The 27,095-nt window shown below is 45.1% G+C and overlaps 1 protein-coding gene across 2 annotated transcripts in view; it reads right to left on the bottom strand.

The window, feature by feature from the left end:
* Positions 1-27,095, bottom strand: part of iqck (IQ motif containing K) — a 122,545-nt gene that overhangs the window by 31,228 nt on the left and 64,222 nt on the right. For both annotated transcript variants that reach the window (XM_072481888.1, XM_072481889.1), the window contains one exon: positions 4,663-4,747. In XM_072481888.1, the coding sequence (XP_072337989.1) occupies positions 4,663-4,747 (85 nt within the window). The remainder of the gene's footprint in view (positions 1-4,662; positions 4,748-27,095) is intronic.

Genomic DNA, 27,095 nt, shown 5'->3' with positions numbered 1-27,095 from the left:
TTATGTAAACATGCGGGCTAATGTTTGGGGGTTGGTGGGCGGATGGGATCGTTATTATGGGGATTGACATATCTTGCTGATTATTGTTTATTGTTGGTGGGTGTAAATGTGGGAGAAAATGTGAAAAAGGAGAATAAAAATATTTTTAAAGTGGAGTGAAAGCTTTGTTTATAAAAGTCATTTGGAAAACCTGGCATGGATTTCGGAATGCAAACTGCTCCATAGAATCCCTACGGTGCATAAGGTAATTTGGCCCATCCAGTCTGTACCATATCTCCGAAAGAACACCCCATCTAGGCTCACGCCCCTGCCTACCCCATAACCCCAACAAACCTTTTGGACACTAAGGGGCAGTTTAGTATGGCCAGTCCATCTAACCTGCACATCTTTGGACTGTGAGAAGAAACCGGAGCACCCAGAGGAAACCCATGAAGACGCGGGGCGAATGTTCAAACTACACACAGTCACCCAAGGTAAGATTCAAACTAAGGTCCCTGGTGCTGTGAGGCAGCAGGGCTAACCACTGTGCCGTCAGAGATTTTAAAGTGTTTTTTTGGGAGTGGATTTTGGAAACTCTCATGTGACAATCATCAGGGAGGATTGTAAGGAAAAATTCACCGATACTAACTTGGGTTCATGGAGAGTGTATTTGACCACAGTCATCTTGGGTGCTTAAAAGGGACTTTGTCTTAATGAGACCAATGTAGATTAAGATGTAATTTGCAATCCAAGTTAATCCTAAACCTGTGTGTAATTGTGAAGCTAAAGGGGGAGTAAAGGCGCATTGTATCATAATCCAATTTTTAAATCATAGAATCATAGAATTTACAGTGCAGAAATGTTTAATAAATGTATTTTTCTTGTTGTTAAAACTAATTATTGGTCCCGTGACTCAATTCCTCCACATTTATTTAAAAAATTAAAATTACGGGGTGCGACCAAATGGCCACGCTACGCCTGAAAGCCGGGAGACCCCCCTCTCGGGACCTATCCGGCTTGCCACGCCTCGCGAGATCCAATGCAAATCTGCATATTAGAGCAGACAACTACCCTCACTCTAATGTGCAGATTCCCGAGGCTTTGGGATTTATCCCCTTCGCCCCAGAGACCTCGGGAAAATGCTGTTCAGCACTGGACCCCACAAACGGGACCAGACGGAATGGCACTCGTGGAGGTGAGTTAACTTTCTTTTTTTAGACCGAAGATACTCAGCAAAGCGATCACCCAGTCTGTGCGCATTCAGGACCCTGACCTTCCTGTTGCTTGCCATTTTAACAAAAGACCCTGCTCCCATGCCTGTTCTTGGCCAGCTGCAACGTTCCAGTGAAGCGCAACGCAAACTGGAGGAACAACATCTCATCTTCCGGTTAGTCACACTACAGCCTTCCGGTCTCAACATTGAATTCAACAACTTCAGATGATCAGCTCTACCCCACCTCGACCCATTTGTTTTCATTTCATTTTAACTATCTTTTACCCTTTCTTTAATATACATTTAATTCCCCCCCCAATCTTATCCACCTTTCCTTCACCTTTCTCCACTTTGCCTCCCCCTTCCCCTTTCCCCACATCTACAGTTCATCCTCTGATGTTAGTTTCTCTGCTGTTGACCTTTTGCTTCTTTTGTCCTCTCTGGGGACTGCCATTAGCATCTTTCCCCTTGGTTTGTGTGGCCATTAGCACCTGGTTTCCCTGGGTTTCTGTGGCTACAACTCATCTTTCATTCTTACTCCACAGTATAAATACTTCCCACTTTCTCTGACTGTTAGCTTTGACAGAGTCTTCGGACTCGAAACGTTAGCTCTTTTCTCTCCCTACAGATGCTGCCAGACTTGCTGAGATTTTCCAGCATTTTCTTTTTCGGCACTTGTGGGGGTCTCGCAGGGGATCGGAGGCCCCCCCAGCTGCATACCCTTTGGGCAGGGTGATGTCCTGGCTCTGCTGGTGCCACCTGGGAACTCTGGCACTGCTAGCTTGCATGGGCACTGGCAGGGCGCCAAGCTGGCAATTTTCTGCATGCACAATAAAAGATTGTTAACATAATAATATTAATCTTTACTGTCACAAGTAGGCTTACATTAACACTGCAATGAAGTTACTGTGCAAAGCCCCTCGTCGCCACATTCCGGCGCCTGTTCGGGTACACAGAGGGAGAATTCAGAATGTCCAATTCACCTAACAGCAGGACTTGTGGGAGGAAACCGGAGCACCCGGAGGAAACCCACGTAGACACGGGGATAACCTGCATACTCCACACAGACATTGACCCAAGCCGGGAATCGAACCTGGGACCCTGGCGCTGTGAAGCAACAGTGCTAACCATTGTGCTGCCGTGCAGCCCACTGATTAGCTGCATATTTTTTACATATTTTAATTAGTTTGTTTTCAGAATAATTTTGTCCTTGTGTACACATACCGCCTTTGTGAAGCTTTGTATATTTCGTATATCTTTAAACTTGTGCAGTTGATGCAGATGTTAAAATCTAGGCTTTAAAAAGAGAAGGCCTCAGGCTAATCTTTGCCTGTGTGCAAGTGTGTGACCTCCTTCATGCAACTTTGTTCTTTAACTGGAGTGAATTTCAGGGTAAAAGCGTTACAGCTCTGATGATTGTCATGATATCCACATCAGCATATCATGGTGCAATCACACACACACTGATGGACAGGTAGTTGGACCAACCAGCACACACATAACATCGCAGCCAATCACCAGTGATAGCACACGCACTATAAAACAGGGAACACCACAGTTCCCGCTCATTCTACCAGGAGATAGCTCAGAGCACAGAGCTCACAGCGTGCCACTCCGACATAGTCCATGTGCTGAGTGCCTCACCAAGATAGTGATAGGGCTGGGTCCACAGGTTGGCTGGTGAAGCACGAACCTCAGCCAGCAGTTAGTAGTTGTCGTTGTTAAGAAAATAAAACAGAGTTGTACCATCTACAGCCGTGTTGGATCATTTGTGCATCGGAACACCCAACACGACAATGATACCATCACTTTACTACTAAAAGCCCACCTTTTACTTTCCCTTGCCAAGTAGAGACAAAATGATGGCGAACCTTGTTTCGATCTGGTTTTAATAATATGCAATGGAGCTGAAAGCATAATCATGTTCCTTTTATTAAAAAAAAACAAGGAATTTAATGGAAAGTCATTTCTAACTGGTGGAATAGTTGTCCATCTCACTTTTACAGGACATTATGTACACCTTTTTACTTTAGATAACGTAACAATTACTACTAAGGATGCCTGTTTACATAAATTGTGAAGCTTTAGTTTTGGCTCTTGCATTGATGCTGATTATCTTATTTTTGCCTCAGTTCAACCATAGTGTCTTTAATTTGTCAGCAAATCCTGAGAGAATGTATCCAATCGAAATGCCCGAGACACATAAAGCATCAATCATCTGCTGATTAACCTGGTAGATTTTACTCCATAGAGTGATAATCCCTGATTACCTGCATTGCTTTCACTGTATACCTGAAAGTCCACTTCAGGTATTCATCACCGTTTGTGAATAACTTCCCAAAATCAGCCCTACATCTTTGGTTTCAATCGGTCACTTTGTCTTTGTTTAATTCAAAGCAGTTCTCCAAATTAACTTTTCCCTTATTGTTATAGATTTATAGGCTTGTAGCTTTATATTATGATTCTTCCCAGCTCATATTTGTTCAAGATTGGATATCCCAACTTTCTCCTCTTTGTCCTCAAAAATCAACACTAATTCAGTGTAATAGCTCCACTCGGCATCACACCAGGGCCCAAATGTATCCTTTAAATATCTGCATCCAAACTGAATGCACAACTCCGATCCATGATTGTCCATATTGCCCATCGTTCTGGTTGCTTTGTCAATCATGGAGTCAGTCACTGAAGCAGTAAAGTGACAAGTCTAGTAGCAATTCAATGTATTTTTCGCTTTTATATTGTTTCATTTTTAAAATAAATTTAGAGTACCCAATTCATTTTTTCCAATTAAGGGGCAATTTAGCGTGGTCAATCCACCTACCTTGCACATCTTTGTGTTGTGGGGGTGAAACCCACGCAAACACAGGGAGAATGTGCAAACCCCACACGGCCAGTGACCCAGAGTCGGGACCGAACCTGGGACCTCGGCGCGTGAGGCAGCAGTGCTAACCCACTGCGCCACCATGCTGCCCTGATATTGTTTCATTTTTAAAGTAATTTCAATTACACCAGTAGACACTTGGGCTAAATACCAATATAGTTGATATAGATTATAAGGAAGTTCAATTTTAACCACAATTTTAAAAATACCAGCACTGCCCTACAATCTATGTAATCAGTTCCCACAAAAGTATTCTCTGGATAGTATCTGAAGTATCCAATGGGCTTTACGTCTAATTAATACAGTTTGAAGTGTAGTCACCGAAGGAATTTGGGCAATGAGGTTCCAATTTGCACAGGGCGAGGTTGCACAAACAGCAATAAGATAATGATCAGATGATAGGTTTTAGCACCTTGGTCAAGAGATGAATAAATGGACATTTCAATGTTGAATAATAATAAATTATCTAAAGATGAAACTAAGTGCTTTGCTTGAAACCTAAAGTCTAAAAAGAAATCAAGGAAAACAAGTCCACTTTGTAAAATCTCAAGAGGTTAAAAGTTAAACAATACAAGGTAAAGGATATAACCTGATAACCTCTCCAGAAAGACTGAATTAGAAGTGCAGCTTCATCTTCCGACAACAAGAGAGACAGTGGAATCAGCGGCCTAGGACTGAAAGAAAAAGAAAAATGATTCTGTGATTATTTATAAATGATTAATAATTTGTTTTATGCTGAAGTGTTTTGCAATACTTTCCTAACAAGCAGTTACCAAATTCAGGGAGAACAGAATTAAAAAACCTGGGCAGAAATAAAATACTGAGACGGTTACATCAGGAGTGGCTAAATAGGTATTTCAGAAAACAGAAATTATTCATTAAGGGTCTAGAAAACTGATTGTTAACTAATCATTTTCTTTGTAAGTTTTCATTTATGAATTTTTGAAGTAAAGCCAGCAGGACATGATGCAGATCAATGCACAATGCGCAAAGTCAACTAAGATCAATGAAGGGTTAGATGGTCCGTTCGCTGACACACTTGATTGTCCTCACTAGAGGAAAAAGAACAAATGAAGTTACTAAGTAAAGGCATATTATCTGGTCACATTGATTAGTAAGAATCTGGGCAGCAGTATTTTTGGCAGCAGTTCCAACAGAAAAAAATGATTCACTCTTCGTACATTTGGCATCAATAAAGTTCATCTTGGCAGAAAATAATAAACAATAAAGAAGAAATTCTTCAATAGCTTCAGGCGCAAGGGACAAGGAGGGCACTGCGGTGATGTCCTCACTGTGGTGATATCCTCACTGCGGTCATAATATCCTCACTGGGGTGATATCCTCACTGCGGTCATAATATCCTCACTGGGGTGATATCCTCACTGCGGTGATGTCCTCACTGCGATGATATCCTCACTGCGGTGATATCCTCACTGCGGTGATATCCTCACTGCGGTGATGTCCTCACTGCGGTCATAATATCCTCACTGCGGTGATGTCCTCACTGCGATGATATCCTCACTGTGGTCATAATATCCTCCCTGCGGTGATGGCCTCACTATTCCGGATCCTACCAAATATCAGCTTCCTGGAGATGGCCCGGTATCAGTGCCATCAAAGGATGGACCGATCAAAGAAAATAGTAGCAGATCTTGTGCCCCTGTGGAGATCACCTCGTGTCCCGCCGGTCACATGGGGAGTGTTGAAAGTGACAATGCGGCAGAACCACTTTGTCTCTGGATTCTTTACAGTGGCAGCAGTGGAACTGACTGGCATCTCACAAATGTCTTCCCATCACAGCATATGGCAGTTCATTAGATGCTTTGTTTGAGAGGGCATCAGGGTACACTGAGTTCATCATTGATGGGGCCACAAAGGCACAGGGGGCAGTGTGATTTGCCTCCATTCCTCAGGTGCAGGGATTATCCACTACGCCTATCTGGCCATCAAGGTATCAGCTGAGCTGCTGCAGCTTTCAGAAACAAGAAAGGATCCCGCCTTCCTCAACATTCAGCTACTGTGCAACCACCACATGCATCCCCTGCAGCTTTTTGCATTGTATCCTGGCAGTTGCCATGATGTCAATATCATCATCAGACAATAACAGGTACCTTAGGATCTAGGAGTACAGGTCCACAGGTCACTGAAAGGGGCAACACAGGTGGAGAAGGTAGTCAAGAAGGCATACGGCATGCTTGCCTTCATTGGCCGGGGCATTGAGTATAAGAATTGGCAAATCATGTTGCAGCTGTATAGAACCTTAGTTAGGCCACATTTGGAGTATAGTGTTCAATTCTGGTCGCCACACTACCAGAAGGATGTGGAGGCTTTAGAGAGGGTGCAGAAGAGATTTACCAGGATGTTGCCTGGTATGGAGGGCATTAACTATGAAGAGCGGTTGAATAAACTCGGTTTGATCTCACTGGAACGACGGAGGTTGAGGGGCGACCTGATAGAGGTCTACAAGATTATGAGGGGCATAGACAGAGTGGATAGTCAGAGACTTTTCCCCAGGGTAGAGGGGTCAATTATTAGGGGGCATAGGTTTAAGGTGAGAGGGGCAAGGTTTAGAGTAGATGTACGAGGCAAGTTTTTTTACACAGAGGGTAGTGGGTGCCTGGAACTCGCTACCGGAGGAGGTGGTGGAAGCAGGGACGATAGTGACATTTAAGGGGCGTCTTGACAAATACATGAATAGAGGGATACGGACCCAGGAAGTGTAGAAGATTTTAGTTTAGTCGGGCAGCATGGTCGGCACGGGCTTGGAGGGCCGAAGGGCCTGTTCCTGTGCTGTCCATTTCTTTGTTCTTTGTTGTTTATGGCACTGGAGAGAATGCATGTATAACTGCTGGGGGACAAGGGCTTCCTATTTAAAAAAATGGCTGCTGACTCCTATATGCAACCCTTCCACAGAGTTAGAGGTGTTACGATCATTGCCATCTCAGTTTTGGTCTCCTTAACTGAGAAAGGACGTACTGGCACTGGAGGGTGTGCAGAGGAGATTCACTAGGTTAATCCCAGAGCTGAAGGGGTTGGATTACGAGGAGAGGTTGAGTAGACTGGGACTGTACTCGTTGGAATTTAAAAGGATGCGGGAGGATCTTATAGAAACATAAAATTATGAAGGGAATAGATAGGATAGATGCGGGCAGGTTGTTTCCACTGACGAGTGAAAGGAGAACTAGGGGGCATAGCCTCAAAATAAGGGGAAGTAGATTTAGGACTGAGTTTAGGAGGAACTTCTTCACCCAAAGGGTTGTGAATCTATGGAATTCCTTGCCCAGTGAAGCAGTAGAGGCTCCTTCATTGAATGTTTTCAAGATAAAGATCGATAGTTTTTTGAAGAATAAAGGGATTAAGGGTTATGGTGTTTGGGCCGGAAAGTGGATCCGAGTCCACAAAAGATCAGCCATGATCTCATTGAATGGCGGAGCAGGCTCGAGGGGCCAGGTGGCCGACTCCTGCTCCTAGTTCTTATGTTCGTATGTTATTTCAGTACAAGGGTGGCCATGAAGCAGGCCACTGGACTCCTGAAGATGTGGTTCCGATGGCTTGGCCGGTTAGGGGTGGGGAGAGTATATTTCAGTACATTCCCTCAATGGTCTCTCAGGTGGTGGTGTTATGCTGTACTCTTTATAACATGGCACTCCAGGGAGGCCTGGACCTCAAAGTCAAAGAGGGAGAGGCAGAGGAGTGGCACACTCATCTGAGGAGGAAGAAGTGGAGCTGGGTCAACCAGAATTGCAATGTTTTCCACCTGTACAACTGAGGCCTCAAATCATTAACCAGGATGGAAGAGAGGGCTGGGCCTTATTAATCAGGCACATTTCTCCTGAGGGCATTCTGGAAGGTACTCAGATCAGAAATTTTCTCAGAGAGAGCGGGTGCCTCCAAGATTCACATGTTGAATATGCTTTCCATTGTTCCCACATTGTCTTGAAGACAAGTGTCCACCTGCTACACAGACTTGCACCCCTTCCCAATTTCATCAATCGTTTCTGCTGGGTGCCCCCTTGTGGCTGAGGATAAGGTGGAGACAGTCTGTCCACATGTGTGTGGCTGCCTCAGAGGTACCCATAATAGTCATCCTTGTTGCTGCAATTCCAGTGGAGGCTCCAACAAAAACTTTTCCAAGTGCTTCAATACAGAGTTAGCCTCAGTCACAAGGCCTTCCTGTATATCTGGTACATCAGGGACCAAGGTGTCAGCTGATGATGACACTGTCCTGTGAGGACATCATCGCTGACTGTCTCCACCCAACAATGGCATGGGTGGATTCACCAGCTGGGACACACCTGCTCTCCACGCTGTGGACCTTTGCGCTCTTGACTGGTCAATGAGACAGAATGTGGCATATATTCTTTGCATGTCAATGTGCTCTTTCTGCATCCACTCAGTGTGATGCTGCATATCTACAAGGCTGGCCGCTCTCCGTGGATGAGCTCAAGCGCTTATCTACTTGAGTCTTGGTGGAGACATGTCATGAATGGACTCTTCCATTCTCTGCCCGTGGACACACACCCTCTGCTCCTGCCCAGGAAGACAAGGCTGGTGTACAACTTAGTTTCTGCATCTCCGCTCAGCTGAGTGTGGCTGTGTCTGTCCTCCATTCTCTGAGGGGGACAGCCTGCAGCTGCCTCTGCCTCCCTCACCTCCAGACACGTGAGGCCCGATTGAGGTCAATGCACCTTCGTTGGTAGAGGCTGCGCTTGACTGGCTCAATTGGTGCTCCCTCTGTTGAAGACAGTGACACCACCGGCTCCCGTGTTGGCTCCCATTCTATAAATGACTCTGTGTAGACATAAGAAGCTGGTTAGAAAAACTCCCAGCTGCCGGTATGTTCCATACCTCTTCATTCACCTGAGGAAGGAGCAGCGCTCCGAAAGCTAGTGACATCGAAACAAACCTGTTGGCCTTTAACCTGGTGTTGTAAGACTTCTTACTGTGCTCACCCCAGTCCAACGCCGGCATCTCCACATCCTGAAAGATTAAGAGTGACAGGGTTGCCCCATTTCGCCCTCTTCGCCACTTCCAGCATATGGAACATAAATGTGATTTCACTGCTTTGTGTAACCTTCTCCAGAGGAGCTTGTTATATGTTTTTTGCAACAGCTCAGTAGGGTTTCACATTTGGAGCATTATGTGCTCTCAAGCTGCTCAGCTCATAGGTGTGCTGCTCACTACAGACCTGGAGACCTTTCATCTGGATATCATGCTGATCACACTTTGCCAGCTCTCACAAGGTCATTGACGTGCGCCTGGCACCGTGCCCACATCCTGCTGACAACGCTGCAACGACTCACGTTGTGAGCCACTTCTGGCCGTGCCAACTTCAACTGGCTGACCTTCTCCTGTCACTCTCTGGAACCAGAACAGTCCACTGTGCAGCCATTGCCTCTAAAAGTACTTCAGGGGAGGCATTTTTTTATTCATCCAGGGTGTTACTGGCAGGGCCAGCATTCGCTGCCCATCCCTAATTGCCCTTGAACTGAGTGGCTTTCGAGGCCTTTTCACGGGGCATTTAAGAGCCAACCACATTGTGGTGGATCTGGAGTCACATGAAGGCCAGGCCGGGTAGGGACGACAGAATTCCTTCCTTAAAGATGAGTGAACCAGATGGTTTATGACAATCGACAATGGTTTCACGTTTCATGGTCATCATTACTCTTTTAATTCCAGATTTTTATCTGCCGAGGTGGAATTCACACCCAAGTCCCAGAGCATTACCCTGGCTCTCTAAAAAGCCTTTGCACGAGGACTTAACGTTCTGCGGGCTCACTGCTCTCCTCTCTCTTCTATACTTCAATAACGCTGCAACCACAATAATATCTATCATTTGTTACTCAAATTGCATTGGTCGATACACAGCAACATTCCAAAGCAGTATTTATATGACTAGTCCAGTTCAGTTTCTGGTCAATGAAAAGGATTATACCTAAATATCTCACTTTGTGTCTCACACAGGTTCCAGCTCTGCTCACTCGAGCCCATCTTTACACTCCCTCTCATGCCAACATGTGCCAAGGCAATCTCCACCCCTCCTTTATCAGCTGGGGATTCAACATCACCAACAACCAGCTGTACCAGCACCCTGACACTCTCCATGGTCCATATTATCCCTCGGGCATCAAGAAGAGAAAGAGATATCCAAAGATGCTGATTACATCTTGTCCATGGTCTCTTTATCATCTAATTAGAGGTCCCTCTGCTGTGCAATGTTCTGCATACAGCATACTCCTGGGACATGGTGCTCCTGGTGACAAACATGCTTTCTATTGTAGTTTCACTCTGCCTGGGATTGTGGATTCCAAAGGGAGTCATTAACCAAGTTATTAACTTCTCCAAGTTCTCCTTGTCGCGAGGAGACATCCCCGGATCTGCATTAGTGGCTGAAATAGATGGGGGAATTGTAAATTACGTAGACTGAAGGTGTCGTGTCAGCTGCCGAGGAATCTTGCACACACTCAAAGACAGACCTGATTGGACACAAACCATCTGGACATTGATGGAGTAAAGTGGCTTGAGGTTCAGAAAAGTGTCCATATGATGATTTGGGGCCTTTATTGTAACATGAGTGCATTCGACAATGCCCTGCGCCTGAGAGAAGCCTGCAATTTGGGCAAAGACCATGGCTCTCTCAGTCTGAGACTCAAAATCCATGGGGAACTAATGTACTCCTGCATGAGCAAACATGTGGTCACTTCCTTAATGCATCTATGTGATGTGGATTGGGATATACCAGCCAGGTCTCCAGTTAAACCCTAGAAACATCCTAAGCACAGAAGTTCAGTGTGATGGGTAACTTCACAGACACTGGCAGGACAGGGAGGTTAATCTTGATTCCAGTTGCTGCTTCAACAAGCAAAAACTGTCTGTAACAACATCATTGCTTCTCCAGCACTGGTCTGTACACCTCCCCCACTGTGAGTCACCAAGTCCCAGGGGAAGTGTTAAATGTTAAGAAACTGTTAAGAATGTTAAGTTTGCACTGGAGTGTTATTTTGGGCTACATTAAAGGGCTCAAGTTAGAGTTTAGTGACTGAGAGAGTTCGGTGAGGAGGGAACAAGGTGATCTTTTTCTACTTTTCCTCAAAAGCAAGAGCAGAGGCCATGGTAAACAGGATCTGGTGAGTATTTTGACTGTCCCTAGACTGGCGGAAGTAAAAGTAAAGGGAGTAATTAGTTATGGCAGAGCAGAGCGGCCATGTGGAGTGCTCCTGCTGTGCGAACATTCTTTCTGAATCCTGTCTAATCCTGATAGAATTGTATAAGTTTCTATGAGATCCCAATACACTCTTCTAAACGCCAATGAATATAATCTTAACCAACACATATGACAGTCCCGCATCCCAGAAATCATGATGTGGAGATGCCAGCGTTGGACTGGGGTGAGCACAGTAAGAAGTCTTACAACACCAGGTTAAAGTCCAACAGGTTTGTTTCGAAACGCAGCTCCTTCCTCAAGTGAATGAAGAGGTGGGTTCCAGAAACACAATAGACAAAGTCAGTGATGCAAGACAAAACTTTGAATGCGAGTCTTTGCAGGTAATTAAGTCTTTACAGGTCCGGACAGTGCGACTGGAGAGATGGATAATCACAGGTTAAAAACGGTCCGTCTCCCCAAGTCAGCTGAAGGTGAGCCGGGTAAACCATTCTGACTCAGACTCCATTTCTATACAGCTCTTAATTTTGCCAGCTTCTCACTCAGATCTTGGTATAGTCTGATGGAGTGGCCCTCCCATTTGATATCTCAATGCTCTCTAGCCCAGTGAAGAACCTGTTCCTTTTACTTGAAGCTATGAAATCGCACGATAACTGCATGAGGCGGATCTCCAGATCGAGGCTTCGATCACAGAGAGCGATGGGCCTGGTCCTGCTGTGTGTGTGTGTGTGTGTGGGGGGGGGGGGATGTGAACACACCCGCGCCCACCATCTTGCAAAACATACCCAAAAAATATTCAGAGGGGGTGCAGCCCCCCGTCCCCTCCGGCAATCCCACAATGCAAATGTTCTGCCTCCTGGATCTATTTTCCAGGTCACTCAGTTTAGCCTTCAATGACTTGTTACATTCGACCACCATAGTAAGGTCGGCCTCTAGGGAGGAGATCTGATCACTGTGGTCTGTTAATGCCGCCATGATGCCTTTAATTGTGGCTCCATGAGCTTTGACAATCTTATTTGTGATTTTCAAGGCCAAATGATTGGGGACCAAGGCTGCTTCAATCGATCTTTTAAGATCCAGCATCAAACTTTGACTGTGTTTCTTTAGTTCACTCGCCGCAATGCTAACAACATCCTTGGCTGTCAGTGGAGTGGTGGGAAAGGAAAAGGAGAACCACCCCCGAGAATCCTGCGAGGTGTCAGAGTCCATCAGCCTGAATCCTGCTAATTGTTGTCTCGCCTGGGCATCGAAGGCACAAACTCCATTTCACTGAATTATCAGGTTTTTGAAAAGTAAACAGTTTGTGGCACCAGTGGGAGCCACCTTGTCCGCGCCATCCCCTTACAGTGCACCACCGACAGGCGACAGCAAAATTTATAGCCAAACAGCAAAACTATCATAGAATCATAGAATTTACAGCGCGGAAGGAGGCCATTCAGCCCATCGAGTCTGCACTGGCCTTTGGAAAGAGCACCCAACCTAAGCCCACACCTCCACCCAATCCCCATAACCCAGTAACCCCACCTAGCCTTTTTGGACACTAAGGGCAATTTAGCATGACCAATCTACCTAACCTGCACACCTTTGGATAATGGGAGGAAACCGGAGCACCCGGAGGAAACCCACGCAGTCACGGGGAGAACGTGCAGACTCCGCACAGACAGTGACCCAGAGAACAGAATCGAATCTGGGACCTGGAGCTCTGAAGCAACAGTGCTAACCACTGTGCTACTGTGCCCTCTGAAACAAGAAAAGTTATGATTGTCAATCTAACCAAGAACAAGAGGGAGATTGTTTGTCCCTTTAAGTAATAATTAAACAATTTTCCAAATAAAATACTTCCTAATTGCACTTGAATGCCTTCATTGTTTATTAAAAATAACTTAATTCAATATTAGGCCCATCTGGTGATTTGGAAGAAAACCATATTACAAGTAGATAATGTTGAGTGACCTCAATGGCCGGCATATTCTGTGTGGTCACTGAGGTGTATTCGCATCACAGAACACAATATCAAACAACTATCTCAGTAAATCACAAGGCTTTGGCAAGAGATCAAAGCATCTGCAGACATAACTTTAATAATTGCTTATTTCGCAATTATTGGATAAAAGGAATATTTAAGTGACTACAATATGTCCAGTAATAAAATAAACTCTTTTAAGTTAATTGAAAGAACTAAAGTCTTTGCATTCACAGTTGAAAATTAATGAAAAATAAATCAATGAAAATGTCTGTTGCTAACAGCACTGAAAACTGTAGCACTATCTCAGAAAAAGCCATTCTCTGGCACAAAGTTGAAAGTCATGCCTGAATGAACAGATACTGGAAAATATCATCATTTTGACAGGACACCATCAAGGGGTTGATAATTGCCAACTCCAGTATAATATATTTGAATAAACAGCATTTGAAAAACAGAAGATTCGATGAAACAATTGACTATCAGATGGAGAATACAAGGAGAGGAAAATCAGATTTTGGGCAGCCGACAGATACATCACTTGGGTCATAAGGGCAGGATTCTCCAAAATCCCGGCCAAGTGTTGACGCCGGCATCAACGGGCCTCCATGCTCAGGCACTCACCCCTTCTTCGGGGGCTAGTACGACACCGGAGTGCTGTGCGCTGGAAAGCCGGCACGCCACGGCCGGCGCGGGTCTGCGCACGCGCGTGGGTTGCCATCTCCGCGCTGGCCCCCGGGCGATATGGGTGAGTCCTACATGGGCCCGGCGTGGAGGAACATAGGCCCCCCCTCCTGAATTAGCCTGCCCGCCAATCGATAGGCCCCGATTGTGGGCCAGGCTCCCCCCGGATTCCCCCGCCCCCCCCACCAGGACGGCCCCCACAGTCAGAACTCTGAGGTCCCGCCGGTTGGGACCATACGTAACCCACACCAGCGGGACTCGGCGAGCACTCAGCCCGTCAAGCGTGGAGAATCGCCGCGGGGGCCGCACAGGCGCGATTCCCACCGATTCTCCCGTCGTCAGAGCGGCGTGGCGCGATTCTTGCCCCCCACCCCCACCCCCGCGGCGATCCTCTGACCCGGCGCGGGATCAGAGAATCCCGGCCAAACAGTCAGGCATATTTACAACCATAATCTGAATAAACCAGTGTGCTCATTTTCTGGAACTAATTCATATTCCACTAAATGGTTACTGCTAAAAATACAGGAAAGTTAACAAAGTGAAAGATTTGAAATTTAAATTTGATAAACTGAATGAGCAATGTTACTCACAAAGGAATGGAGATTTTTTTTTGCTGTAATTTACATGGAATTTGGGGGACTAGCACCAGAGATTGTGAAATATAAAAGTGCTGATTGAGTTTCTGTGAGCTTTTGCATTGAGTTAAAAATAATCACAGAAATCAGTCCCACCCTCAAAACTGCATTGAGGACCTGTCCCAAAGAAGCTCCCTGCTTTTCTTCCCAGTCCCACGTTTCCCGACCCACTACCAGGACCCGGAGACTTGTCAGCTGCATCAGTTTGTTCATTCCCGTTTCCCTGCTGATTATAATTTTACAAAGTACCTTTCTCCCTTCCACGTCCTGATTTACAGCTATTACTGGAATGTATTTTGTATTCTCTATAGTGAAGACACAAGCAAAATATTTGTTCTCTTCATCCACCATTTCCTTATTGTCCATGATTAATTGTCCATGATTAATTGTCCATGATTAACTCTCCATTGTCACTCTTTACTTACTCTTTTTCTCTGTAAACACCTGTCGGAACTCTTGCTGTTTTTACATTTCCAGCTAGCTTCCGCTCATACTGTAACTTCTTTCTCCTGTGAACCCTTTAGTTATCCTCTGCTGTTCTTTATATTCTGATCAATCATCTGTCCCGCCATTCATCTTTGTGCATAGAACATACAGAAGGAGGTCATTCGGTCTATTGAGTCTGCACCGACCCACTTGAGCCCTCACTTCCACCCTATCCCCGTAACCCAGTAACCCCTCCTAAGCTTTTTGGTCACTAAGGGCAATTTATCATGGCCAATCCACCTAACCTGCACATCTTTGGACTGTGGGAGGAAACCGGAGCACCCGGAGGAAACCCACGCAGACACGGGGAGGATGTGCAGACTCCGCACAGACAGTGACCCAGCAGGGAATCGAACCTGGGACCCTGGCTGTGAAGCCACAGTGCTATCCACTTGTGCTACCGTGCTGCCCAAGTTATATACTTTTTCCTTACGTTTGATGCTTTTTTTTTTAGTTATCCATGGTTGGTGGGTCCACCCTTTAGAATTTTTCTATAGGGAGGACTATATTTATTCTGAGTATTATCTATACCTAGCCTGGAATCCCAGTTCACTTCAGTGAGCTCAGCTTTCACGCTGACAGAGTTGCCCTCATTTAAGGTTAAAATGCTACGCTCGGGCAGCACGATGGCGCAGTGGTTAGCACTGCTGTCTCACGGCACCGAGGTACCAGGTTCGATCCCGGCTCTGGGTCACTGTCCGTGTGGAGTTTGCACATTCTCCCCGTGTTTACGTGGGTTTTGCCTCCACAACCCAAAGATGTGCAGGGTAGGTGGATTGGCCGCGCTAAATTGCCCCTTAATTGGAAAAAATGAATTGGGTACTCTAAAATTATTTTAATAAAAATGCTAGTCTTATAATAATATTAATCTTTTATTGTCACAAGTAGGCTTACATTAACACTGTAATGAGGTTACTGTGAAAAGCCCCTAGTCGCCACACTCCAGCGCTTGTTCGGGTACACGGAGGGAGAATTCAGAATTCTCAGCTGGTTCGGGAATTGAACCCGCGCTGCTGGCCTTGTTCTGCATCACAAACCAGCTGTCTAGCCCACTGAGCTAAACCAGCCCCACTCTTTCACTCACTCTTGTAACCTCAATTCCACATTCCAACCTATCCCCTATAACCTTTCACCCCTTTGCTTATCAACAATCAATCTACCTCCACCTTAAAAATATTCAAAGCCTCTGCTTCCACCGCCTTTTAGTTCAAAGACTCACAATCCTCTGAAAGAAAAGAATTCTCCTCATTTCTGTCTTCAATGGGCAACCCTTATTTTTAAACAGTGTGCCCTAGTTCTCCCACAAGAGGAAACATCCTCTTTACATCCACCCGATCATAACCCCTCCGCATTTTATACGTTGCAATAAAGTCACCACCTACTCTTCTAAACTCCAGTGAGTACAAGCCCAGCCCCTCCAACCTTTCCTCAGAAGCCAACCCGCCCATTCCTGGCATTAGTCTAGTAAACCTTCCCTGAACTGTTTCCAACGCACTTACATCATTCTTTAAATAAGGAGACCATTACTGTGCAATATTCCAGATGTGGTCTCACCAGTATAGAATGTCCTGTATAGAATCATAGCATTATAGAATTTACAGTGCAGATGGAGGCCATTCGGCCCATCGAGTCTGCACCGGCTCTTGGAAAGAGCGCCCTACCCAAGGTCAACACCTCCACCCTATCCCCATAACCCAGTAACCCCACCCAAAACGAAGGGCAATTTTGGAGACTAAGGACAATTTATCATGGCCAATCCACCTAACCCGCACATCTTTGGACTGTGGGAGGAAACCGGAGCACCCGGAGGAAACCCACGCACACACGGGGAGAACGTGTAGACTCTGCACAGACAGTGACCCAAGCCGGAATCGAACCTGGGACCCTGGAGCTCTGAAGCAATTGTGCTAACCACTATGCTGCTGTGCTACAACTGAAGCAAAACCTCCCTACTTTGATATTCAATTCCCCTCACAATAATTGATAACATTCTATTAGCTTTCCTAATTACTTACTGTATCTTCATACTAAGCTTTTGTGATTCATGCATTAGGACATTCAGATCATTCAGAGTTCTACAATCCCACCATTTAGATAATAAGTTTCTTTTTTACTTTTCCTGGCAATATGACAATTTCACATTTGTCCACATTATACTCTATTTTCCAGATCTTTGTCCACCCACTGAATGTATCCATATCCCTCTGTAACCTCTTTATGTCCTCTTCGCATCTTACTTTCCTACTATCTTTGTGTCATCAGCAAATTTATCAAACGTACCTTCAGTCCCTTCAACCAAGTAGTTTACATAAATTGTAAAACGTTAACGCCCCAGCATCGGTTCCTGTGGAATATCACTCATTACATCTCGCCAACCAGAAAAATACCCTTTTATGCTTCTGTTTCTTATTAACTGGTCAATCATCTATCCATGCCAATACGTTACCCTAAGGGCATAAAAGTCAGAAACCCGCCCACCTTCCGTTTAAGGCCAATGAAGCAGTTGTTCCATAGAATTTAAAGCAATCAGTGAGATTTAACAGCGGTTGCACAGGTTGCAAGGGCAACAGGAATCACATAAGGTGCCCCAAAGGGCTCCAGGGTGGGATAAATGTCTGCAGAAGAGAGGAAAGCAATGAAGAGCAGGAGACTACAGCTCAATCTGCAGCAGAAGTCAGTGAAGTTGTCTTGTGACTATTTTCTGGTCGAACCAGTTTTGCTGCCGAGCCAGTAAGAGGCTCATCAATTAGAGGCTGACTTGAAAGAGGGTTTTGAGTCAAGGAGGAGGAATTACAGGGCAGCCTGCAGCAACAGGAGACCAAGGTCCCACAGGATTAGTCCATTCCAGAGGAGACTCTGCTATTGTGGAAGAGGGAAAGATGTTTCCCCTTGCGCTGGGTCCAAAACTCAAGGACAGTGTTTTAAAATTAGGGGTCACCCTTACAGGACAGAGATGAGGAGAGGGTTGAATGACTCTGAACTCTCTGCCGCAGAAGGTGGTGCAGGCGGGGTCACTGAGTATTTTTACAGCAGAGGTAGAAAGATTCTTGTCAGGCGAGGGAATCAAAGGTTATCAGGGGTAATGGAATGTGAAATTCAAAACATAACAGTTCAGTCAGGAGTTTATTGAATGGCGGAGCAAGTTCAAGGGCCGAATGACCGACTCTACGTTCGCTCCTATTTTGTTTGTTCATATGAAGGAGAGAATAGTGGGCTGCTGGCTGTTTCAGCAACAAACAAGCTGCCAGTAACATGTATGTCCTGGTGATGCTTAAGAGCCAGATGGCCAGTAAGGGGAGCGTGGGTAGGGAAGCCCATGGAGAAGATAGCACCCTGGGGAAAGGACGCACAAGCAGTACTCCAATTCCTTTCGGATGAGGGAGCACCAGCGTCACAGGAGGCTCTGTCTCTTCAGGAAGTTTGCATCTGTGGTATGTTTGCTGGAGAGATCAGTTCCAAACATGTGGGTGGCCATCCCTGGCACTGAAGGTAATGAGGCCCTAACCTTCGATATCTCAGGGTCCATTCAAGGCTCTGCAGAGAATCTTTGCAGCGTTTTGCAATCTTCAGCTCACAGCTGAATAAAACTTGTAACTGGGACACTGATGCCGAAAGCTAGTCTGAGAGACTGAGAAGCTTTGGGGCTATTGCAGACTGCATTGAAATGCAGAGGACCATCAATAGCACACGTGCTGCCATTAGGGAAACTACAGGCCAGCCATCAGGGACAGCACGGTGGCACAGTGGTTAGCACTGTTGCTTCACAGTGCCAGGGACTCGGGTTCGATTCCTGGCTTGGGTCACTGTCTGTGTGGAGTCTGCACGTTGTCCCCGTGTCTGCGTGGGTTTCCTCCGGGTGCTCTGGTTTCCTCCCACAAGTCACAAAAGACGTGCTTGTTAGGTGAATTGGACATTCTGAATTCTCCCTCCGTGTACCCGAACAGGTGCCGGAATGTGGCGACTAGGGGTTTTTCACACTAACTTTATTGCAGTGTTAATGTAAGCCTACTTGTGACAATAAAGATTGTAAAAAAAAAACTTCCATTGATCCATTACTTTAGCGAAGTAGTTAGCATGGATCTAAGATTATGGGGCAAAGACAATATTTTCATTTAAAGTTTTGTAGATCTGGGGACTAGATTTATTCTGTCTACAATAATAAGGACAAACGGTTATGATAAACAAAATTATGGAGAAATGGAGAAGGATCAGACTGGAGACACAGGCAAAGTTTCTGATAATGGAGGAGAATTAGCTAATGATTAGTTTGCAGACGTATCTTGTTGATAAATAACACAACTAAAACTCCTTCCAGCAATGGACTCTGAAAGAAATCATGCAGCGATTGATGAAATGCTGCATAAAACATAACTGTTCAGCAAATTAACTGTCCTCGCATGGGATGTTCATGCAAAGGATTCATTGCAGACGGTTGGAGGATATGTCAATATCAATTAGTCTATGGGCGAAATCCCAAATTGCCTTCTGTGCTGTGTGATAGAAATACAAATCAGCTGCATTTTATCTGCCCAGTTGAATGTTTTAAAGGCAGAGCATTTCATGCATTTCATTGAGGCTAAGGTCATGGGGAAAATTCAAAGAGCACTGAGACATTCTACAAAACCATTTGAAACAAAATTTAATTTGGGAGATTGTGCATTATAAAAATGAGAGTCACAGGGAATAGGAAGGCCCTGGGAGGTAATAGGTTGTGACAGTAAGAGAGAACTCATCAAAATAGCATCAAGCTGCTCAGCATCATTCCTCATTATTGGCTGGAATGAGTTAAAAAATCCCCGACTCTGAGCTACGGACACAAGTAAACAAGGTACCTTGCACATCAAATGCTAATGTTCTAGTGATGAAGGTGCTGAGGAATGGAATACAGTTAAATCAATGACTAGATTGTGGGAATTAGTTTTTCTTATGCAGTCTCTCAGGATTGAGGATTAAATAGTTCCACGCCGATTCGACAGGTTCTGAAATGGCTCACACAAAATGTGCGCTCTGCAGACTGTGCGGGGCAGGTGGTACATGAAGGGTTAGGTCGATGGGTTGCTTGGAGGCTTGTGAGCTCCCTCCAACACCTCAACTCCACCTCTGCATACTCCTGACAAAGTCTTTTGATGTGCTCAGTGCCTTCCCCAACAAGACCTCTCCATTTTGTTCGGTAACAAGTCAAGCTCTCCCATGAGTTAAAGGGCATGTTTGACCTCTTCAGGGATGTTTTTAAGAACATCCCCAAAGGGTTTCTGTTGTCCTTCTGGGAATCTCCTGGTGTGACCAAGTTCCAAGTGGTAATGTGAGTGATTAGGACACACAGGACAGAGCGACCATGTCCAAAGGCCGATTGTTCAGAGTGAGCACGCTGGTGACATACATCCAGAGAGTTCTAGCGAATGGCGGAACCTAACAATTGTGGAGCTTGCCGGTAAAGCCACTGGCAAGTTTAAATATTATTTGAAGTTTTAGGGAAATATCCAAGACAAATGGAGTGAAAGAGTGGAAAACAAGAAAGCATAGTGCAAATACTGTTGGTGAATCTGAAAGTGGCACTTCTTTTTTTTTTTTTAAATTTAGAGTACCCAATTCATTTTTTCCAATTAAGGGGCAATTTAGTGTGGCCAATCCGCCCAGCTTGCACATCTTTGGGTTGTGGGCGCGAAATCCACACAAACACGGGGAGAATGTGCAAACTCCACATGGACAGTGACCCAGAGCCGGGATCGAACCTGGGACCGTGGCGCCGTGAGGCCGCTGTGCTAGCCCACTGCGCCACTGTACTGCTCTGAAAGTGGCACTTCTGTCAGAAAATAATCAAATACCAGAGAAAGACCCTCCAACGGTGCAACAGGGAGATCTTGCAATTGGAGCCCCAATAGACATTAACGTGTAAGTAGAAACCATAGCTTGAATAGATTAGATATTAAAATATAGATCACAGAGTAGTTGCACGACAGAACCAGAAGCAGAAGTGGCTGCCACTAAATTAATGAAAGGAAAAACAAAAGGAGCTATATAGCTGGAGAGAGAATGAAGTACAAAGTACATTCTGAGATGCTTGATAAGGGGCAACCAGTTTTGTCACACTTTTAATATTCTTTCATGGGCATCGCTCGCTAGGCCAAAGATTATTGCCCATCCCTAATTGTCCTTGAGAAGGTGATGGTGAGCCGCCTTCTTGGCCGCTGCAGACCATGTGGTATTGGTGCACCCACTGTGCTGTTAGGGAGGGTGTTCCAGGATTTTGACCCACACTAGAGTGAAGGAACAATGATACTTTTACAAGTCAGGATGCTGAGTGGCTTGGAGGGGAACAAGCAGGGTGCCCATGTGTCTGCTGACCTTGCCTTTCTCGATGGTATGGGACGTATATGGTTTTACGAAGTGGTGTCGAAGAAGCATTCGTGAGTTGTTGTAGTGCATCTTGTAGATGGTACAAACTGCTGCCACTGTTCGATGGTGGTGGAGGAGCAAATGTTTAAGGTAATGGATGGGGTGTCAATCAAGCGGGACTGCTTTGTCCTGGATGGTGTTGAGCTTCTTGAGGGTTGGAGTTACACTCATTCAGGTAAGTGGAAAGTATTCCATCACATTTCTGCTAGTGTCTCCCAGGTGGATGTTTAGGATCATCATATCACGCTTGCAAGCATCATTGAAGCAGAGCTTTGGATATCTAACTGATCATCTTGTGATGAATGTAAGAAAATGATATATAGTATATTTTATATTCTGTTTCAGTAATGTTATTAAAAACGCTGGTTTAAAATACGTACAGGGAGTATGTCTCCTAAAGGTGTAACTAAACAGTCGTAAAAGGTGAGGTAGTCATTCATTCCAACCACTTACTTGGTTACAGATAAAGGGCTAATGGAATCATGTTTTGATTGCTGGAGATTCCCTGGAGAGTAGATCATTATGAGTCCTAGCGAAGCAGGTCATGGAACATAGTGGAATCAGATGATGTAATTAATGGGAGGAGCCAGGTCTGTCCATAGCTTTGCCGTCTGTTATAAGATTTTAAGTTGAACAGCAGTTTGCTATAGGATTTGAGTCTGATAAGACAGAATTGTATTGGATCTGCTCTAGAAAGGTTCTCTCTCTCCAAAAGTCTCTACAGAGCTAAGCAAGTAGCCTGTTTTGTTAACTTTATTTATAACTGGCATTTGAACAGTATTGGGATGCTTAGTAGTAGGTGTAGTTTTTTTTTTTAGTTTAAGAACTGGTTAACGGTTAATTATAAAGCTTTTTTTTGATGTTAATGTGATTAATTCTGTGTTTAAATTAAAGTTTGTTTTAACATTAAAGATACCGATTGGTCAGAGTCATCGCTCCTGGGGTGAAGTATCCTTTCCTCACAGTTTCACAAGTAGAAACATTGTCTGGGGTTCTCGTCCAGTATGCTAAGAAAAGTTTGGGTCTGGTTCGGTATCCTAACAGTCTGGACTGTTTTCCATCCTGTGAACATGCCCAAGCCAAATAGGGGCAGGAGTAGGACAATCGGTCCTTTGAAGCTGCTCCGCCATTCAATACAATCATGGCAAATCCTCTATCCCAACACCACACGTCCATGCTCTCCCCACACTCCTTGACACAAGAAATCTATTTACTTCCTGTTTAAACATATTCAGTGATAATAATAAGAATAATCTTTATTATTTTCACAAGTAGGCTTACATTAACACTGCAGTGAAGTTACTGTGAAAACCCCCCTATCGCCACATTCCTGCGCCTGTTCGGGTACACCAAGGGAGAATTCAGAATGTCCAATTCACCTAACAGCACGTCTTTCGGGACTTGTGGGAGGAAACCAGAGCGCCCGGAGGAAATCCACGCAGACACGAGGAGAACATGCAGACACAGATAGTGACCCAAGGCGGGAATCGAGCCTGGGACCCTGGCGCTGTGAAGCCACAGTGCTAACCACTGTGCTCTCGTGCTGGTCTCCACAGCTTTCTGCGGTAGAGAATTCCACATGTTCACCACCCTCTGGGTGAAGAGGTTTCTCATCTCAATACTCAATATGCATCCCCGTATCCTGAGACTGTGACACCTTGTTCTAGACCCTCCAGCCAGAGGAAACAATACCTCTGCATCTGGTCTGTCCGATCCTGCCAGGTTTTAATATGTTTCAATGAGATCCCCTCTCATTCTTCTAAACTCCAGTGAGTACAGTTCTAGCCAATCCAATCTCTCCTCATACCACAACCCTGTCATCCCAGAAATCAGCCTGGTGAACCTTCGCACCACTCCCTCTATGGCAAGTATTTACTTTCTTAGCTAAGGAGACCAAAACTGAAAACAATACTCCAGGTGTGGTCTCACCAAGGCTTTGTACAGCTGCAGTAAGACATTCTAGCTCTTATACTCAAGTCCGCATGCAATGATCGGCAACATATAATTTGCCTTCCAAGCTACTTGCTGTACCTGCATGCTTGCTTGGTGATTGGTGTACTGGGGCACCCAGGTCCCCTTGTACGTCACCATTTCAATGATACTCTGCCATTCTGCTATTCCATCCAAAATAGATCACTTCACATTTATCCACATTATCATCATAGAATTTACAGTACAGAAGGAGGCCATTCAGACCATCGAGTCTGCACCAGCTCTTGGAAAGAGCACCTTACCCAAGGTCAACATCTGCACCCCATCCCCATAACCCAGTAGCCCCACCCAACACTAAGGGCAATTTATCATGGCCAATCCACCTAACCTGCACATCTTTGGACTGTGGGAGGAAACCGGAGCACCCGGAGGAAACCCACGCACACACAGGGAGGATGTGCAGACTCCGCACAGACAGTGACCCAAGCCGGAATCGAACCTGGGACCCTGAGTTGTGAAGCAATTGTGCTATCCACAATGTTACCGAGCTGCCCCAATTATACTGCATCTGCCATGTATATGCCCATTCACTCAGCTTGTCTAAATAACCTTGAAGCCTCTTAACACCCTCCTCATCACTCACATTCCCACCAAGTTTCGAGTCATTAGCAAACTTGGAAATATTCTTTATAATAGACTAGCATTTCCCTACTATTGATGTTAGGCTATCCAGTCTGCGATTCCCTGTTTTCTCTCCCCCTCCTTGTTTAAATAGTGGGGTTACATTTGTCACCCTCCAATCTGCCGGGACTGTTCCACAATCTACAGAATTTTGGAAGGTGACGACCAACACAACCTCTATTTTCACAGCTTCTTCCTTTAGTATCCTGCGATTTATCAGTTTTCAACCCCATTGATTTCTCCAGCACTATTTTTCTGGTAGTACTAGTTTCCATCAATTCCTCCTTCTCAGGAGACCTTGATTCCTTAGCATTTCTGAGAAGTTATTTATGTCTTCCTCCATGATGACAGAACAGAAGTCGTTGTTTAATTGCACTGCAATTTCTTTGTTCTCTATTATAAATTCTCCTCTTTCGGACTGTCTTCACTGATCTTTTTGTTTTTATATACTTATAGAAACTTTTAGAATCCTCTTTTATTTTACTTGCAAGTCTACTCACAAACTCTATTTCCCCCTCTTATCAGTCTCTTTTTCCACCTTTGCAGAATACTGAACTTCTCCCAAACCTTGGGCTTGCCACTTTTTCAAGCAACTTTAGATGACTCCTCTTTCGATCTAACACTATCCCTAATTTCTTGTGTAAGCCACCAGCATAGTGGAATTCGCTGATCAAACGTGCTGTATTTTTGGCTTCCCTTTCAGTCTGAATAAGTTGTGGACCTTGCCACCTGGCCTATTATGCAGCTAAACTCTTTCACATCAGCGCAGTACAGGCCCTTCAGCCCCTCGATGTTGCGCCGACCTGTGAAACCACTCTAAAGCCCATCTACACTATTCCCTTATCGTCCATATGTCTATCCAATGACCATTTGAATGCCCTTAGTGTTGGCGAGTCCACTACTGTTGCAGGCAGGGCATTCCACACCCTTACTACTCTCTGAGTAAAGAACCTACCTCTGACATCTGTCTTATATCTATCTCTCCTCAATTTAAAGCTATGTCCCCTCGTGCTAGACATCACCATTGAGGAAAAAGGCTCTCCCTGTCCACCCTATCCAATCCTCTTATCATCTTGTATGCCTCAATTAAGTCACCTCTTAACCTTCTTCTCTCTAACGAAAACAGCCTCAAGTCCCTCAGCCTTTCCTCATAAGATCTTCCCTCCATACCAGGCAACATTCTGGTAAATCTCCTCTGCACCCTTTCCAAAGCTTCCACATCCTTCCTATAATGCGGCGACCAGAATTGCACGCAATACTCCAAATGCGGCCGCACCAGAGTTTTGTACAGCTGCAACATGACCTCATGGCTCCGAAACTCAATCCTTCTACCAATAAAAGCGAACACACCGTACGCCTTCTTAACAACCCTCTCAACCTGAGTGGCAACTTTCAGGGATCTATGTACATGGACACCGAGATCTCTCTGCTCATCCACACTGACAAGAATCTTACCATTAGCCCAGTACTCTGTCTTCCTGTTATTCCTTCCAAAATGAATCACCTCACACTTTTCTGCATTAAACTCCATTTGCCACTGTCGTGTTGGGTGTTCTGGTTCACAAAAAGCCAACAATGCTGGAAGTGGTGTAACGCTATTTTATTAACTGTTTAACTATGCTAACATACTGTAAACGTGGGTATAAGCAATACCAGCTTAACAGTGGACCCTTTCCTATCACTAGCTTTGGTGAGGCACTCAGCACATGGCGAATGTCTGTGTTGCAGGCTGTGAGCTCTGTGCTCCGAGCTGGCTGCTGCTAGAATGAGCGGGAACTCTCCTGTCCCCTGTCTTTATAGTGCTTGTGCTCTCACTGGTGATTGGCTGCAGTGTTATGTATGCTGGTTGGTCCTACTGCATGTCCATCAGTGTGTGTATGTGATTGCACCATAATGTACTGATGTATATTATGACAGCCACCTCTTAGCCCAGCGCTGCAGCTTATCTATGTCCCTCTGTAACTTGTAACATCCGTCAGTAACTCCACCAACTTTAGTGTCATCTGCAAATTTACTCACCCATCCTTCTACGCCCTCCTCCAGGTCATTTATAAAAATGACAAACAGCAGTGGCCCGAAACAGATCCTTGTGGTACAACACTCGTAACTGGACTCCAGTCTGAACATTTCCCATCAACCACCACCCTTTGTCTTCTTCCAGCTAGCCAATTTCTGATCCAAACTGCTAAATCACCCTGAGTCCCATGCCTCCATATTTTCTGCAGTAGCCTACGTGGGGAACCTTATCAAACACTTTACTGAAATCCATATACACCACATCAACTGCTTTACCCTCATCCACCTGTTTGGTCACCTTCTTAAAGAACTCAATAAGGTTTGTGAGGCACGACCTACCCTTCACAAAACCATGTTGACTATCTCTAATCAAATTATTCCTTTCCAGATGATTATACATCCTATCTCTTATAAACCTTTCCAAGATTTTGCCCACAACAGAAGTAAGGCTCACTGGTCTATAGTTACCGGGGTTGTCTCTACTCCCCTTCTTGAACAAGGGGACAACATTTGCTATCCTCCAGTCTTCTGGCACTATTCCTGTAGACAAAGATGACTTAAAGATCAAAGCCAAAGGCTCAACAATCTCCTCCCCAGTTTCCCAGAGAATCCTAGGATAAATCCCATCCGGCCCAGGGGACTTATCTATTTCCACACTTTCCAGAATTGCTAACACCTCCTCCTTATGAACCTCAAGCCCTTCTAGTCTAGTAGCCTGAATCTCAGTATTCTCCTCGACAACAGTGTCTTTTTCCTGTGTGAATACTGACAAAAAATATTCATTTAGCACCTCTCCTATCTCCTCGGACTCCAAGCACAACTTCCCACTACTGTCCTTGACTGGCCCTACTCTTACCCTAGTAATTTGTTTATTCCTGACATATCTATAGAAAGCTTTAGGGTTATCCTTGATCCTACCTGCCAAAGACTTCTCATGTCCCATCCTGGCTCTTCTTAGCTCTCTCTTTAGGTCCTTCCCAGCTAACTTGTAACTCTCGAGCGCCCTAACTGAACCGTCATGTCTCATCTTTACATAAGCCTCCTTCTTCCTCTTGACAAGTGTTTCG

Source organism: Scyliorhinus torazame, chromosome 17, assembly GCF_047496885.1.
Source record: "Scyliorhinus torazame isolate Kashiwa2021f chromosome 17, sScyTor2.1, whole genome shotgun sequence".
NCBI classification, from domain to species: Eukaryota; Metazoa; Chordata; class Chondrichthyes; order Carcharhiniformes; family Scyliorhinidae; genus Scyliorhinus; species Scyliorhinus torazame.
The sequence above is the reverse complement of the archived record's forward strand: the minus strand, read 5'-3'. Positions and strand labels throughout refer to the sequence as shown.